This window comes from Xiphophorus couchianus, chromosome 9, assembly GCF_001444195.1.
Source record: "Xiphophorus couchianus chromosome 9, X_couchianus-1.0, whole genome shotgun sequence".
Lineage (NCBI taxonomy): Eukaryota > Metazoa > Chordata > Actinopteri > Cyprinodontiformes > Poeciliidae > Xiphophorus > Xiphophorus couchianus.
The window spans coordinates 29,099,347-29,115,099 of record NC_040236.1 but is presented as its reverse complement, the minus strand read 5'-3'; the positions used below and the strand labels follow the sequence as shown (position 1 = coordinate 29,115,099).

Here is a 15,753-nt window from a genome sequence, read left to right as displayed (position 1 = left end):
AAGCAATTAAAGGAAAAGTCAAAGTACTGAAATTAATCATCACAAATTTGACAGTTTATGTATAAGAACACCAAGTGACTGAGTTTTATTATAGCAGTGTCTATTTTTGAGGTGAAGTAGCTGGACAACAGATGCAATGATGTCACTTTGTGTTAAGGAATTAGGAAGTTAAGCTTATGACTGCTTATTTAATCATACACTAAAAGATGAGTTAATCCGCTGAAAATAATTCTTAGTTGCATGCCTTTACATCAGATGACCAGTTATATAAAGGAATCTGAATAGCTGAAAGTGTGAATATGTAGTACTTCAAAGTTTTTTCCTTTACAAAACTACCTTTGAAACGGTTTTCTTAAGCTCTACTCTCACCCTCTTTGCATAACAGAGAGGGGTTTGCGGCCTTGACAGACGAAAACATCCCAGCACACAAACAGACCTCGTCTCATCTATGCCAGTGATGCAGAACAAAGAGGACAGTCACGTACTGAAAGCCCTCAGCAGCAGGAGCAGCCCCTGTCTCTCACCTTGGAGCTGCAGCCGTAACCTCTTACATTTCACTTCCCCCTCCTGACTCGTGTTTCATACGCTGCTGGAGCTTCAATTACAGTTTTTCCATCCGCAGCACAATAGATGCACAAGGGTCATATTTGCTGATTAGCCCATTCTTGTTAACAACAACAACAAAAAAAAACACAGGTTGAATGTGGCAACCCACATCAGAGAGGGGGCTCAACAGTTGTGTAATATTTTAGTTTATTATAAAAACAGGACTGAGACAGAGATAGCAGATCCAAGGGAGATTAAGCTGCAGTTAGTGCAGACGCACAGCACACATAAGCACGGCAGCACACGTAGACATAAAGTTTACATGCAGTTGATGAAAACATGCTTTCTGAAAAGCTTCTTTTGGTTACATGTAAGAACACGTCGACTCTCGCGCCAAAGTCACAGAGATGAAAAAAGGTCACAACGCACAATGAGAACATTGTGACACCTGATATGCTTCACTGTGAACCAGAAATTTATCACAATGACTAATAATCATTTCAAGAGCCAGAAGACCCATAAACATTAAAGTACGAAGCATAAATAAATCACAACTCAACTGAGCATTATTTTTTAATGTGGGAGAGTGATTTCAAAACACACTTTTCTAACAAAAAGGTCCCTCTGAGCTCACTAAAACCAGTGAGCACTTGCATATGTGGATGATACTTTTTTGATGGCCCCATATTTAGATAAGATGCAATGACTGTCCAAAACTATTGTTAGATTAATATATAACAACATTTCTTTAGTAGAATATGCTGAACTGATCAGTGGTCTTTTGGATTGCTGCTAAATTGCAACGTCCCTGTTGAAAAAGAAGTTATTTATCTGGTTAAATAACTATTATTGCTGGCCACCTAGACTTTTTGTTGAATTAACCCTTTTACTATAAAGTTCATCTATGCAGCAAATTTTGTTCGAGGATTATCCAACAAGAGGAAACTCAGATTTAAAGGACGGACCAAGCCTGAAGAATAAGGGCATAACACAGCTCATACTTTGGCTAACACAGGTATCCAAGCAGGAAGCGAAATAAACTGGAAACTTCCTTTTTTACAATGTGTTTTGCTTCCTGTCCTGTCACTACAGATCCTCTGGTGATGTTTGATAATCATATTGGATCAATACGGCTCCTATCTCAGGTTTTGCTCCAACCCAGATGTACAACTGCAGCTGTATTTTACCCTACTTTCTTATTCAGTCTTTCATTTCATAGAAACATGGTGACATGTTTTTTGGCACAACAGGTTAACAATGTTGGTTAGAATTGAAGCAGAAATTACAAAGTCAGCCTAAAGGCTGCAACACTTATTTTTTTTAATGAACATATACATATATTTTTACACAAGCAGTTGTTCGCCACTGTGCCCACAAACAGGTAGTTTACTAGCTCATTATTCCTGAAGTTTCTCCTGATTTTTTTCTCCTTACTGGATAAATTGCAAAATAACTTTGTACATATTTGGTGAAATTCTTTTGCTATCTCTACATTTGTAATCTGCGTCTGTTGTTGTGTTTGGTAACTGGTCAAAAACTGCTTGGTGCTTCTTTTTTATCCAAGTTTGCTTAAATCTCAATGTTTATAACAAATTGTGAGCAAAACCTGAGAGGAAAATCAAACTAAAGCAAAAAAACCCCAAAAAGAATATAAACTATAATGCAAGTGCTGATAAAAATAATTGAAATATGACAGGCTGCTTTACTAAACTTCTTTTAGCTCACTTAGTTATGTTGACTTAGGATTATGTTGGCAATACAAAGCATCTAATCTGTTTTCTTAGGGAGAAAGATTTTTAAAAATCCCACATATTTCTCAATTATTTCAAGACTTTGGAAATTTTTGAGCTCCTAAATCAATTCCAACAAGCTCAAATTGGCCAAGGCCCTATCATTTCACTATTATGTCAGATGAGACCAAATCATGGCAAACAACAGGCGTAATATCCATTGGAATATACAGGTATTATTCAGTTCTGATGTGCTGTTATCCAAAAATGTGGGGTTTTTTAGTGATTTAATCACTTGTTTATAGAGAGAGCAGTCCAGCTGACATTCACTTCTGGTTGTTAGCGCGGACGATGAACGAAATAGGATTAGCAACCACCACCAATAACTAACCAAAAAAGTAAGATGGGACGTCTATTGTCGTCTGAAAAGAGCGGAGGAGATCCGGATGGAGACAGGAAGAGAGAGTCATTCTGCCCAGCGGTCAGCAAGGATCCCTCACACACTCATACTCTTTGACACACACAAATGTTCTCTCTCTTCCTCCTGAGTTTATTGTGTTTGACCCACTGGGGGATCTCTCACATCCTGTTGTCCAGTTTTATGAGAAATAACAAGCTTTTCCTCTCAGCTTACGAGACAAATTGTTTTTACATTTTGTTCTCACCTTAACTCTCATATCTGTTCTTTGACCTTAACCAAGCAAGACAACAAATTAACAGGTCTACAAAACAACTTGTACAGTAGGCCGTGATTAGATTTTGTTGTCCTGTTCATGACATTGATAAGTAGCTGAGAAAAACAAAAATGGATTATATGTCTTGCTTTTTTACATCATAAAAAATCGGAAAATTCCCACCGAAGTGTTTTTGTTTGTTTTTATAGAGATTCCCCAGTGGCACACTGCACCGCAGAAGGCCATAATAACATTAATATGTCCACCAACAAAATAAAAACAAACTTGTATAGACAGCCTCAGAAACTAAACATTTATAGCACAAAAATTAAACTAGCAATATCCCAGTCAGCATTTTTCCCCTCTACAATTCTGATCCAAATCATATTAGAAAAGTCAGAGTGAAAAGCCACTGATTCGGAAAATTTTAAAACTCAGCATCTTTAAAGTGCAGTAAAATAATACACTACTACTAGTTTCCTCTCTCACAGCAAGAGAGGCTATAAACCTCTGACAGCTATTCACCCAAAGCTCTGTAGCTTTATTGTTCATTTCTGAAGAGAGATTGCACTAGTTCATCATATACTGTGCTATTTTTCTTTGAATTTCATTAAATGTATTGATTAGTGTTTTAGGTGTGCTGCCTGTAGCTCTCGCCCACGCCGACAGGTGTCTACACACAGTGCAGAACAGGTGACACATACACCAGGTGCACCAGCCAATACAGTCTCTCTTTCACATAGGCACAGTAAAATCTAACATTGATCAATTGAAAGTAGAATTTGTTCAGCATTTTCACCTCCTGTGAAACTAAGTGTATGGTTAAAAAAACTGAAATAACAAAACAGGAAGTTTATATTCAACGATACCATCACTCTGAACAAACCAACTCAAGTTTACAGTAGTGTGCTAGAAATGATCATCAACAGCTGCATATTTTTAATGGGTATTTTACATCTGCCTCAGTTTGAGCATTCACAGTAAACCTAAAATGCAAGATGAAAAAGTGATTGACTAAGAATAAACACCAAGTCACATACAACATAAACTGCACATTTCTATTTAAAAGGTTAGTCTAGAATTTTCTTAGTTCTAGACTAAGAAAATCTAGAACTTTGCATGGTACCAATGAAAAGATACCATGAGAATGTATCTTTCAACTTTAATTAGATGTGCACAATATATTGTCATTGGATTATCAGTGTGTCCTCTGACTACTTTCACCAGATGAGGTGGGTGAAGTGGGGGAAGATGTTATCATCACCTGCTGCTTTAGCATGCATATTGCAGCATTTTTGACTGGACTCCCCAAAGAGTGTGGACTTTTTCTTTTGTTTGTTTTTTGAACAGAGACTCTCCACTGTAGTTTTCCTGGATTTTAGATTGTTTGGAAAATCCCAGATTCATTAGATCATTAATATAAATCTAAAACACACCCACACATATGAATATAAGTTATGATTCTTAAACAATAGCCAAGCAGTGACCTTAGAATAAAATATTTCTAAAACCCTTTGCTTGGAACATTACCAGTTTAAGCTGCTGCAGAATTTGATTAGAAGAAATCATGATGATAAGAAATCTGAATATTATTCAATAAGTTTTTAAATGTTCCACTGGTTCTACTGACATTTTCCCCCCCCTTTACAGTAAATTGGTTCATGCAAAGATAAATTTAGCTTCATAAATATTTAAACATTCTCTATTAACTTCCTTACTTTCGAAAGGAGGATGAAGAAATTACCAGTACTTCCCATCCACTATCAATGACGCAACAACCAACACAGTTAGAGTGGCACTGCAAAATTATTTAGTAAGATCTAAGTGTGAATTTACAGGTATGACAAACTAATTGTTATTGGAATAAAACCTAATAAATAATGAATTAATAATAATAATAAATAAAACCATACCTTGCACATGTACATAGCTAAATAACTTCTATTTTACTGTCATTCCTGCACTTTATATTTTATATTCATATCTATATTCATATCTTATACTGTATTTTATTTTATTCTGGAGTAACCTCACAACATTGGAACCTCAAAACATTGTCCTGAGCCGTATGCAACAAAATTTCGTTCTGTATACACCCTGTGCATGCAAAATGACAATAAAGTCAGTCTAAGTCTAAGTCTAAAATAGAAGTACTCTAAATATGTAATTTGCACTTTGTTTTGGGGCTATTATCTTGAAAATGTTAAGGTTTTGTTTTGACAAGTTTGGTTCAGATCCACAGTGAGACAAGTGGCTTCCTCTTACATGTTTTTTTTTTATTTTTTATGGTAGCATAACTTTGTCTCTAAAAGTTAGGTTAATTATGCAGAAATTGTTTTTTTCTACAGCCATCAAAGCTGAGAGTACTACAACAGTTTTTTAAAACATTGCTGAGTAAATGCAGCAAGGTGCTTTCTACAATATTATTTGATTTCTAGTAAATAAAAGAACTTAATTTACTGACTTTAGATGTCAATATCAAATGCCATTACAAATCTGAGTATAAAGGTTATGAGGTTACTTATATAAAAAAACAGGAACTGAACCTTAGTGCACATCACACTGAATCAATGATGCAGAGGAACCAGCGGACAGTGAAAACAGGTTTTACAGGAAACATGGGCTAAGAGTCACAGCCGAGGTAATAACAGTTGTGTAACCAACTTTGTAGAAATGTGGACAAATGAAAAAAAATTATCAAGCTTTGTGTTGATTTAGGAAATAATTAGCTGATAGGAAACATATGTATGCAGGCAGCTTTATAAGCCAGTCAGTAAACACTGCAGCGCCCCCTGTGGAGCCAATGCTCTCCTTTTCAGCATGCTGGACAAGTTTCGACCTGGGAGAAAACTTCTGACCTTGCTTGGGAGATGCATTAAAACATTGGATTGGATTGGTTATACTCTTTGCTCTAAGCAGTCTAAAAGTTAACCATTCCTTACAGGTTTGGAGCAACAAGTGTTTTATTTTGTTTAAATATGATAAAACATTCTGTTTTGCACTCTTCAGAAAATTCTTCAAAGAAAAAATGAGAAATGTGGTCTCCCCTACCTTATTGGAGGCCATGTCGCTGACAGACCGGTACGTCTGGATGGTCTCCAGCTGGTCAAGACACCAGTCCAACTCCTCCATTGTCTCCATGGCCAGCTTCTGGTACGCCTCATCTGTCAGACACCCGGTACACAGAGACACACTGTCAGAACAGACGGCGTACATGGAGCCCGAATGTTGTCCACCCGGTGCACGGCTCTGCTGCGGCTGCTGTGGAAGAGGGTGAAACTTTAGCTGTGCCACCCGGGTGCAGTGCTCCTTCATCATGAGGAGGTGCAGCCGTGGCGAGCTGTTGGAACTCGCAGCTGTTGATAGAGCAGAGGAAAGCTGCAACCCCGACCTCGCTCCGTCTGCCTCGGTGCGTATGCATGTCACACATTCAACCCCCCTCCTTTTCCAAATCTGCGATCCTCAGCCGATTTGCATAATGTCGCCCCCCACCACCACACACACAGCTCCAGGAAACCAGATACTCCCCACCTTTTTCCATTGCCACACACAGACACACTCTACCCCAACTCACAGGAAAGCAACACATCCAGTAGCACTTCTTTTGCAAGTATTTTTTCATTAATTTATTATTTTTCTTCTGACTATAGGGCTCTGAAAAAGCATCACCCCAAAGCAGACTCATTTTTTCAAATTTCTGTTTTAAACACATTTTAAAATCTGGCAAAGATACAAGTTAACATAAAAGTTATTCTCAAATTCAATTAAATTAGGAAAAGAATCTATCCAAACCATCCTGGCCTTATGTAAAAAAGTCCTCTAACCCATTTTTTGAGTTTTAACGGCAACAGGTGCCATCAAATATTTGCAACAACTGCCATTTTACATCCCCGTGGGAGAAATTTGAACCAGTCGTTTTTGCAGGATTGTTTTAATACAACCATATTGAAGACATTGAGAATGAACAGTCTTTTTAAAGGTATACCCTTCCTCCTCTGTTTTTGAGCCATTCTCTTGCTCGTGTCCTTTGGCTCTTTGTCCTACAACATAGGTTTGATCAAGCTTAGGGTTATAAACTGCTGGGAGGACATTCTACTCTAAAACTTTCTGCATCACTTAAAGCAAGTTGCAGAGTTTCTGAAAAACCAAAACAGCCCCGGACCAACATTTCTTACACTATCTGCAGGGATATACCCTACAGAAAATGTTGCTGTGAAAATATGAAAGCAAAGTTGCTTGAAAGCGTGCAAACATGACGGTAAAAGTCGAACCACAGACAAGACACAAATCTTGATTAAATCTGCAGAAATTAAATACAGCAGGAAACTTCACTTTCTAGCTTCATCTCAACCACATTTAGTTGAAACATTTTTGGTTGAAACACTTTGGAGAGACCTGAAATATTCACATTCTTTGGGATTTTTGATCATCAATGCCACAAAGTGTATTGATTATTTAAGTAGTTGTCAGTCATTGTTCTACTACATTGTTAAATTGAAATTCACTTTCTTTAGGTGTCATATTGGCATGGGCCTTTATGTGAGATTTTGGTGACATAACCTTGAGAAAAATGTATCACAATATCATAGTATAACAGAAATTTAAAAGAAAAAACATTAACATTGTTTAATTAGTTTTAGTTTAGACAAAATAGTACTTTTTACTGCTGCTAAAACAACAAAGATTTTTGGAAGTTAAGTTGTAATTCTTATCATGTACTGATTGTGTGGTTTTAGGATTTGTCTTTGTTGTATGCAATATTTTTTTGGACTCTTTCAGTTAGCTGACTAGTTTGCAGCAACACGTTGGGGAGGGAGAGCACCAAGTTACTCTATGCCCCTTACAGCCAGAGAAAATTTTTGGACGTTTTGGTATTTATTAAAAGAATTTGAATTGCATGAGCCTTGTGATAAAAAATGTTAGCCATTTTGACACCATAACTTTACAACCAGTCCCTGCTCATTTCATTAGTATGCAACAATGTTTTTATATTCCAAGCCAACATGCTAAAGAGAATAATTTTATAAACCTGTGGTATAACAATAAGCTGAAGAACTACAAAACTTAGAAATGAAAATAAAAATAATGCATGCAATAGAAATTAATGTTATTATTTCAATCCTTTCTCTTCTAACTATACAGCTATAAATCAAATCTGGAGAGGGTGTTTTGGAAAGCAAAGCGAGTTTGCTGGTTGGGTCCAAGGAACGAACACACACACACCCACACACACACTTGCATCCGACGCCCCAGCGCTGTTTACACTCTGGGTCTCCTAGCTGCAGAGCACAACATGGCAACCGGGTTGGACAGCGGCGACCTTAGCGCAGCCGCGTAGAATCTGTCCCCTGCTCTGATCTCTCAGCCATCAAAGACGCGAGCCTGTTTGCTCTCCCAAACACGAGAGGCACCTGGCACTCTGCCAGCTGGCCTATCTCGTTCTGATCAGGGGATTGAGAAAAGGAGAGGCAGTTTGTGTATGTGTGCATGTGTTTACTTTCACACCACCAGCGCCCGATGTTCAAATGGTTTACACCTATCTGAGATTTTGCTTTCCAGTATTTCCAGTGTCTTTGAGGTGGTTTATTTTTCAAAGATCATGGGATCTTTTGATTTATAAAAGGCAAGACTGCCTTTTTTGCTTTTCTATTTTATATCTAGCAAAAACTTTAAATTAGCTCTATCAGTGTAACTTACATAATTTGTAAGTAGTTTTGAAAGTGTGGCTAACTGGTTAACAAACTCAGTGTTTTGTCACAGCTTTAAGTTAAAGCTATGAGAACAAAAATAGAGATACACACAACATTTTCTGAAAATCTCAAAATGGGCAGAAAGTTACAGAGTCATTTTAATATGAATAGCTGTAATCTACAAATACAGAAAATATTCAGATTATGAGAAAAGGCATCCATAATAATATCCAACTAAAATTACAACATAGGCAAAGTATAGCTTACCAACTCTTTTCAATTTTAAAACACCCAAAATGTGAAAATGCACAATATTACAAGATGTAATTCTTTCTACATGATTATTAAAGAATACATATCAGCTGTGCTAAACCTAACATTTGAAAAAAAGCTCTGATTTATTCCAATGTGTTGGATTCTTTAGTCATTTATTTGATAGAATTATAAAGGTGCCTTAAGAAGCCTTTCTGTTGTCTGCAATAATTTATTTATATCTAGAGGTGATGTCTAGAGGTGTGGAAGTCAGAACAGTTGTTGTTACACAGCTTTAAACTTTAACAAGACTTCACAAATATTTACCTGTCAGTGGCAAACAGTCTCCATGTGTATTCCTTGTAGAATAAGCAGACCCTTATCTTAACCAAAACACAACCAATATTTAATAATGCAGCTGACATTGAAAAACAGAACAAGAAGGATAAGATGGAGCATCTTTGCTGCGATATGTTCAGCTTCCTGTTACCAGATGAAGTCGTCTTTTCAGGACATTTTGTGATTCATTTAATTTAATTTAATTTCTACTTTTCTCCCCCCTCTGCAGTACAATACGGCGAAGTTGAAGTGTACTGAGATGTGAAGTCATACAGCCAAAAGAAATACAAAGACCTGTTGACTGAAACTGTTCCAAACATATTTTAATCCTCAAAGAGGAGAAACTCTAAGAATGTTATTTTAAACAAACACCATGTAGAAGAAGGTCTGTGGTGTCTCAGTGTTTTTAAAAACACATTGTAACTGGTGAATTTTAGACAATTATTCATTTACATTTTGCAATCAGATGCACTGAATGAAATTATGTCCAAGTGATGAACACATACGAAGGCATGCGAGTAGCGGAGGGGATTTCCACAGCCTCCAGCCAACACAAGGACCTTTCTGATCAGCACTCAGACCTACAGTGAGTGTCCCACTGGGGCAGACAGGAAACCCACACACAAACACATGTACAGTCGACACACACACACTTCTACATCTGCTGAAAGGTCTAATTACTGTGTTCACAGACACAGACATGTACTTTCCAGCTGAGAGAGGCAGAGCTAATAAAATGAAGAGACAGGGAGGGAGGATAACGAGGGATATGAGGTCAGCGCGCTTTGTTTCAGTTTCCCTTTGTTTCACCAACTGGATAAAATTACACAAAATACCCACAAAAAACACCTCTGTGCTCATTTTACTTACAATCAGTAGCCTACATTCAGGTTAGTGGAAGATTACTTTGAAATAAAATGAAGTACTAAAAACACCTATTGTTTAATGAAAATGAAATGAGTGCCAACATAATCCTTAATATAGTAAATTAACTGCATCTACTGTGTCTCACAAGTTGCAATTCCTCTAGATGTGTTTAATGTACAATATATACTTTCTCTTTCATATCTGGAAGTATTTCACCTCATTCAATGTGGGTTCTACCTTTTCAACAGATCGATTGCAAATCACTAGCAGTCTGAACCATTGATATGAGGAAGGATGAATTCATGTTGACAGATTATGTTCATATCAAATTCTGATCTGACCACCTAAATGTGGAATGAAATTGAGACAGATTGGCGACACTTTTCCAATTTGTAATTGTTCAACTTTGGTGTAACTTTTAGCCTCCATTTCATTTTCTTAGCAGATGGAATGGTCAATGGTGTGGTCTGCTGCTGCTATTACACATATACTTCAAAACTTGACATGTCAGGTGGTGTTTCACACAGCCTAGTTGTATTGAGTTATTATTTGAACTGCTCTTGCACTACCCTGAAACCAGTCTGCTCATTCTCCTCTGACATCATCTTGTCCACAAAACTGCAGCTCACTCGATATTATCTCATTTTCAGACCATTCTCTGTAAACCTCAGAGTTGAGAAGCACATTACAGTTTCTGAAATATTCACACAAGCCTGTCTGACAACAGTAACCATGTCACATTTAAAGCCCCTTTCTTTCTTAATCTTGTGCTCAGCAAGTCAAGATGCCCAGATACACTAATTTTCTACCAAGTGATTGAGTAATTCAGTATATGTGGTAATTTACATGAATACATAATAAAATGGCTTATGAGAGCGTTTGTAACATGTTATGCAGCCCTACTGGTGTCCACGTTAAATTGTTATGTGTGAGTATGTGACCAGGGTTGCAGGCTTCTGATTCAGGAAGGACTAAAGGGCAATTCTACCTTATTTTTCACAACCTTGAGCATCTTCTCCAGATTGAAAACAGCAAGACTTACACTTTTTAAACCCAAACTAGATTATTCTACACTAATAGCAGAATATCTAAAACCAAGTTTGTGATTTATAAAACTTTTAGTGGAAACTACACTACTGTAGCCTGGGTTTGGAGAGTAAAGCTTGTAGTAAAGCTTGGCCAAGTTCAAGTGTAGTTCAGAGAGAGAAAAAAACAGTAATATAGCCCTTTATCGAATGCTCACAAATTAAATAAAGGTTGTGGAATAATCTAGTCCCATTACTTTTAAACTAGAGCAGAGTAAGATGCTCAAGGTAGTGAAATATTAGGTGGATTTACCCTTTGTCTCCAAATTATACGCTACAATCAGAAACAGGTCTTAAGCTTTGTGAGCATATGTACGTAATTATTTGTAAATTGTGTTGCGCTGTGATGGACCCTATCTCTTGCCCATTTACTCTTGGACATAGCCACCAACCTTTCTTCAACCCATAATAAATAAAGCGAGTATGTACAGTGGATGTTTTTTTTTTATTATTTATGGCTATGGGAGACATTATTACTGCTACATGTGAATGTAGATCCAAAACATTATTCAAGGAGAAGACTTTAGACTCACACATTATTGTAAACGTGACACAAATGCATGTCACCTTACCCTTGAGAGGCAGTTTAGTGCCTTCATCTGCTTGTGATGTCACAGTCAATACAGACTATAGAGGACCTGGAGTCAAAATCTATAATTTGGTTCGATAGTTTATTATAAGCAGAGAAGGCCTACAGACACATGCAAGCAGACACATTTATAAACCGAGAAGGTATAAACAGGGGGAAGCATCTTAATCTGTATTCCCATATTCAGTTTAATTACTGAACAAACATGTGTCAATTGTGTTTTGTTTTTTTTTTAGTTACATGCAACATTTCGGGTGAACCGTTGTCACCCTTACACAGAAATTATAACTTTTGACCTGCTGGTAAGTGGCAGCAACGCCAGAAAAAGGTGTTACAAACAGAAAAACCGCCAATGTGGTTGCACAACACTTACTAACAAAGGTCAGAATCTGTGAGGGGAAGCAGAAGGCTGTTGTTCTTGACAATGTGACTTCACCTGCTCAGTTTTCACACGTTTTAGAGAATTGTCAGAAATAATTTTGGAAAGCGTGGGCAGAAGTGATGCGTATTGTGGTTTTTACGTGACCTGATATGACATGACTGTGAAATATTCAATTAGACAGAATATTTATGCAAAGCTAGTTCTGAAGCAACAAAATGACATCACTGGTCTGCGTTTTGTTAACATTCATTTATCTGATCTACAAAGACTTGGAGTCATGTGTCATTAGATGGCATCAAGAGTATGTTGTTTTGTGGTTGTGACTGAAAAACAGAAGGGAGGGAAATAATGACTCCACATGCGGTTGTAATGGAGAAAAGGGATTCTGATAAAAGCTTGTAATGACTAAATTTATTGTTCTGGGATGTAGTGCTGGTACATGCTGGTGGCTCTTTAATGTGGTGACCCTGCAGAAGCAGCACTGCAAAACACACAATAAGAGCGCACAATTTTTTTTTTTTTTGTAAAAAAAACATGCTTGCATATTTGACTTAGTCTAAAAGCTACCAGCTTATTATCTTTAACAATGATTCGAACTACCAACAGCTCAGTTCTGTTGAAAAAAACTGTCAGATTTAGCCAGATTGAATCTATATATTCTGCTAGTTTTTTCTTACCCAATTTCTCTGGGCGAGCTTTTTTTCATGTCTGCCAGGAACAATAAATCCCCCAATTCCTAGTATTCTTCTAATTTGTTCATTCACGGCAAACAACAGACACAGAAAACAGAGATTGAATTAAATTGACTTGACAAGAAGTGTATTTTCTATGAGCTCATGGCAGGAAATGTTCAGAGTTGTTTGCAGCAAAGACTGTGTGACGTGCCTGCTGTAGCAAAAGGGGGCATTCGGTTCAAGTTTGACTTGGTAAAATATCAGACATCCTGTTTCACATGTGTGTGATTTTGAGTCTCACTTGTACCTCCTCTTCTTACGTTTACACTGACATAAAGCAGACAACCAAACATCTAAGAAAAGCAGAGATCACAGCTTAAAAAAAAATACTTTCTTGTCCTTACATTTGTTAGGGTATGTTTCAAAATGAAAGAAACACTGACGACAATGGGTCTAAAGAGAGAGGTTACTGATAATAGATGTCTTTCCAAAAACCATTAAATTTAATTCCAGGGTTGTCAAGTGTTTTGATTTGAGTGTGTTAAGTGATCACCCCCTCTCCCCCATATGCTGATATTTTCATATTCTGCATCTGAAGATGTAGGTTCAAAGAAACCACTTATTATATATTTTCTCTTTTTTTATAGAAACATAGATTTAAAATGAAATGAGCTTTGTAATACTAAAAAATGAAATCAGAATCCTAAACGGTTCCTCTCAGGGCTAGATATGCACCAGTCAGTCTTTTACTGACTTATTTTTATTTAACTGACATTAAACATATGCTGCTGCTGCCAGGTTGGTTTGTCTGAGTATTTCAGGCAATACTAATCTGTATAGTAGTTTTCAGGCCTACAATCTTCAACAAGCTCCAAAATTGGAGTTGGAAAAGTCAACATGCAAAATACACAATAGGTGTACACATTGTCAGATGGGTGTCAGGGTTACTGTACATGGAAAATAAGGGTTCAACCCAGAGTTCATGCTCTGCTCCAGCCTTCTCCTTTTCAACATTATAAAATCATTAGATTCATCAAATACTTTCTCATCGCAGTGAATACTTGTAAGAAACATTCTCATTGATTTAATGACTTTGATAGGTACACAACATCAGCAAACACAGACAGGGATTAGACACATTTGTGATGTAAATGTGACAATGTGATCAGTGAATATTGTTCAGAGACAGTCTGACAGCACAGAGTCTGAAGGTTCTCTGAGGTTTAAGGCAAGATTCTCAGGGTGTTACATGCAGTTCTTGCAGCTATCTGGATGGTCATCGTGTTCTGATGTAAAAGAGAGAACAAATCAGTTTTGGCTCTTCATCTCTTTCTCTCTGATAACACAGACGTCAGCGAGGTTCTCCGACCTATCAACAACTACCCAGTAGACCTGGTGAGTGATACACTGTCCTTGAGCTGTCTCCCCCCCACTATCTTCATTCCCCTGCATATCATTTCCTTTCACTCAGCTTTATGGGTTTTTTTTACTTTAATTTCCAACACTTGGACAGATAAAACACACACACACAAGCAAGCAAGCTACCAGAGCAAGCTTTGTTGGTGTTATCTGGTTAACCCCGTTAGCTGGAGCCAAAGCAATGAGTGAACTGAATGGCTTTGAATTTTCTCTTAAACTTCTACTTACAATAGTAAATTTCATAGTAATAAAAACACAAATTGCCCTAATAATTGTTGTCTCTAGCTCAGCTGATCTTAAGAGAAGCATATTATTGTCCAAAACACTTTTACTTCTAGCTTTGCTAGAAGCAGCTGCAACTGAGGTCGCATGTAAATGGTAAAATTTGTACATTTATATAACACTTTTATAGTCATACTGACCACTCAAAGTGCTTTACACTAGAACCAGTCGCACTGTGTACGACCTTCAAACACAGATACACAAATCGCTAGGCAACTTGGTGCCTGCCTTGCCTGGAGGCACATTGACATGTTGCAAGAGAAGGCTGGAATAAATACCACAACTTTCAGATTGTAAGACAACTTCTGTGCCCTCAGCCAAATTCACTGCATCTAAATCATAACCATGAGTGTGTGATTCAGATGCAACTATTGGTAAATGTTGTCCTTTTTGCAGTTCATTTCTCTATTTTATTTTGCCATTTCACTCCAATGTACTTTCATTTCCTACCAGGAAAGAAAACATTTTGCATCCATGTCACCTGGTGACACTATTAGAACTATTGTTGACTTGTTAGAACAGCCTAACAACTAGTATAGTTATCAGGATCAGAAATGTTGAACTGATAAAGAGAACTTGTTGGTAAAGGAAAACAGTTTTGGATCGAGAAGCAATAATAGCTAAGACATGAGAGACTTTCAGCTAATCACCATCAAAACTATTTAAATATAATGAAAGCTACAATTGGACTAAAAGTAAAACAGATGCATGTTTCTAACAGCCAGTCATTGTATGCTATTGGCACTGTTAAATAAGGCTAATGATGAGTATTCATTTCTGCCAAATTGAAAATTCTGACAAAATGGAAATTAAAAAAAAAAACATGTTTTCAAAATATTCAAGTAAATGACTATGTATTATCATCTATAACCTAAATATATTTGCTGAAAAAAGTAAAAGAAAATAGATAAACTGATTACAATTCTGCTGATTAGTTAAATCATGATTTGGCTTTTTTTGGTTCCATTTTATTGTTGACTTGATTTTGCAAAGGATACTTTTCGTGCACTTACACAAAGAGAACAGAGTAATGGTGGTGTTTTTTTTGTGACAGGGCATGTGTTAGAGGGGGGAAAAGCTCCACAAATACCCAAACAAAAGATCCTGTCTGTGAAGCAGAGCGCGTTTGAATCCATCTGCACAGGGCTGAGCAGGCCTGCTGGCAGGGGAATACTTCAGGGAAGGGCAGCCGTCTACTTTATGACTGTGCTGACGTCAATGGCA

General features: G+C 37.2%; 1 protein-coding gene across 3 annotated transcripts in view; it reads right to left on the bottom strand.

Moving 5' to 3' along the window:
- The window catches only part of pde4ba (phosphodiesterase 4B, cAMP-specific a), a 153,054-nt gene that overhangs the window by 14,713 nt on the left and 122,588 nt on the right, over nucleotides 1–15,753 (bottom strand). For all 3 annotated transcript variants that reach the window (XM_028027426.1, XM_028027427.1, XM_028027428.1), the window contains one exon: nucleotides 6,002–6,114. In XM_028027426.1, the coding sequence (XP_027883227.1) occupies nucleotides 6,002–6,114 (113 nt within the window). The remainder of the gene's footprint in view (nucleotides 1–6,001; nucleotides 6,115–15,753) is intronic.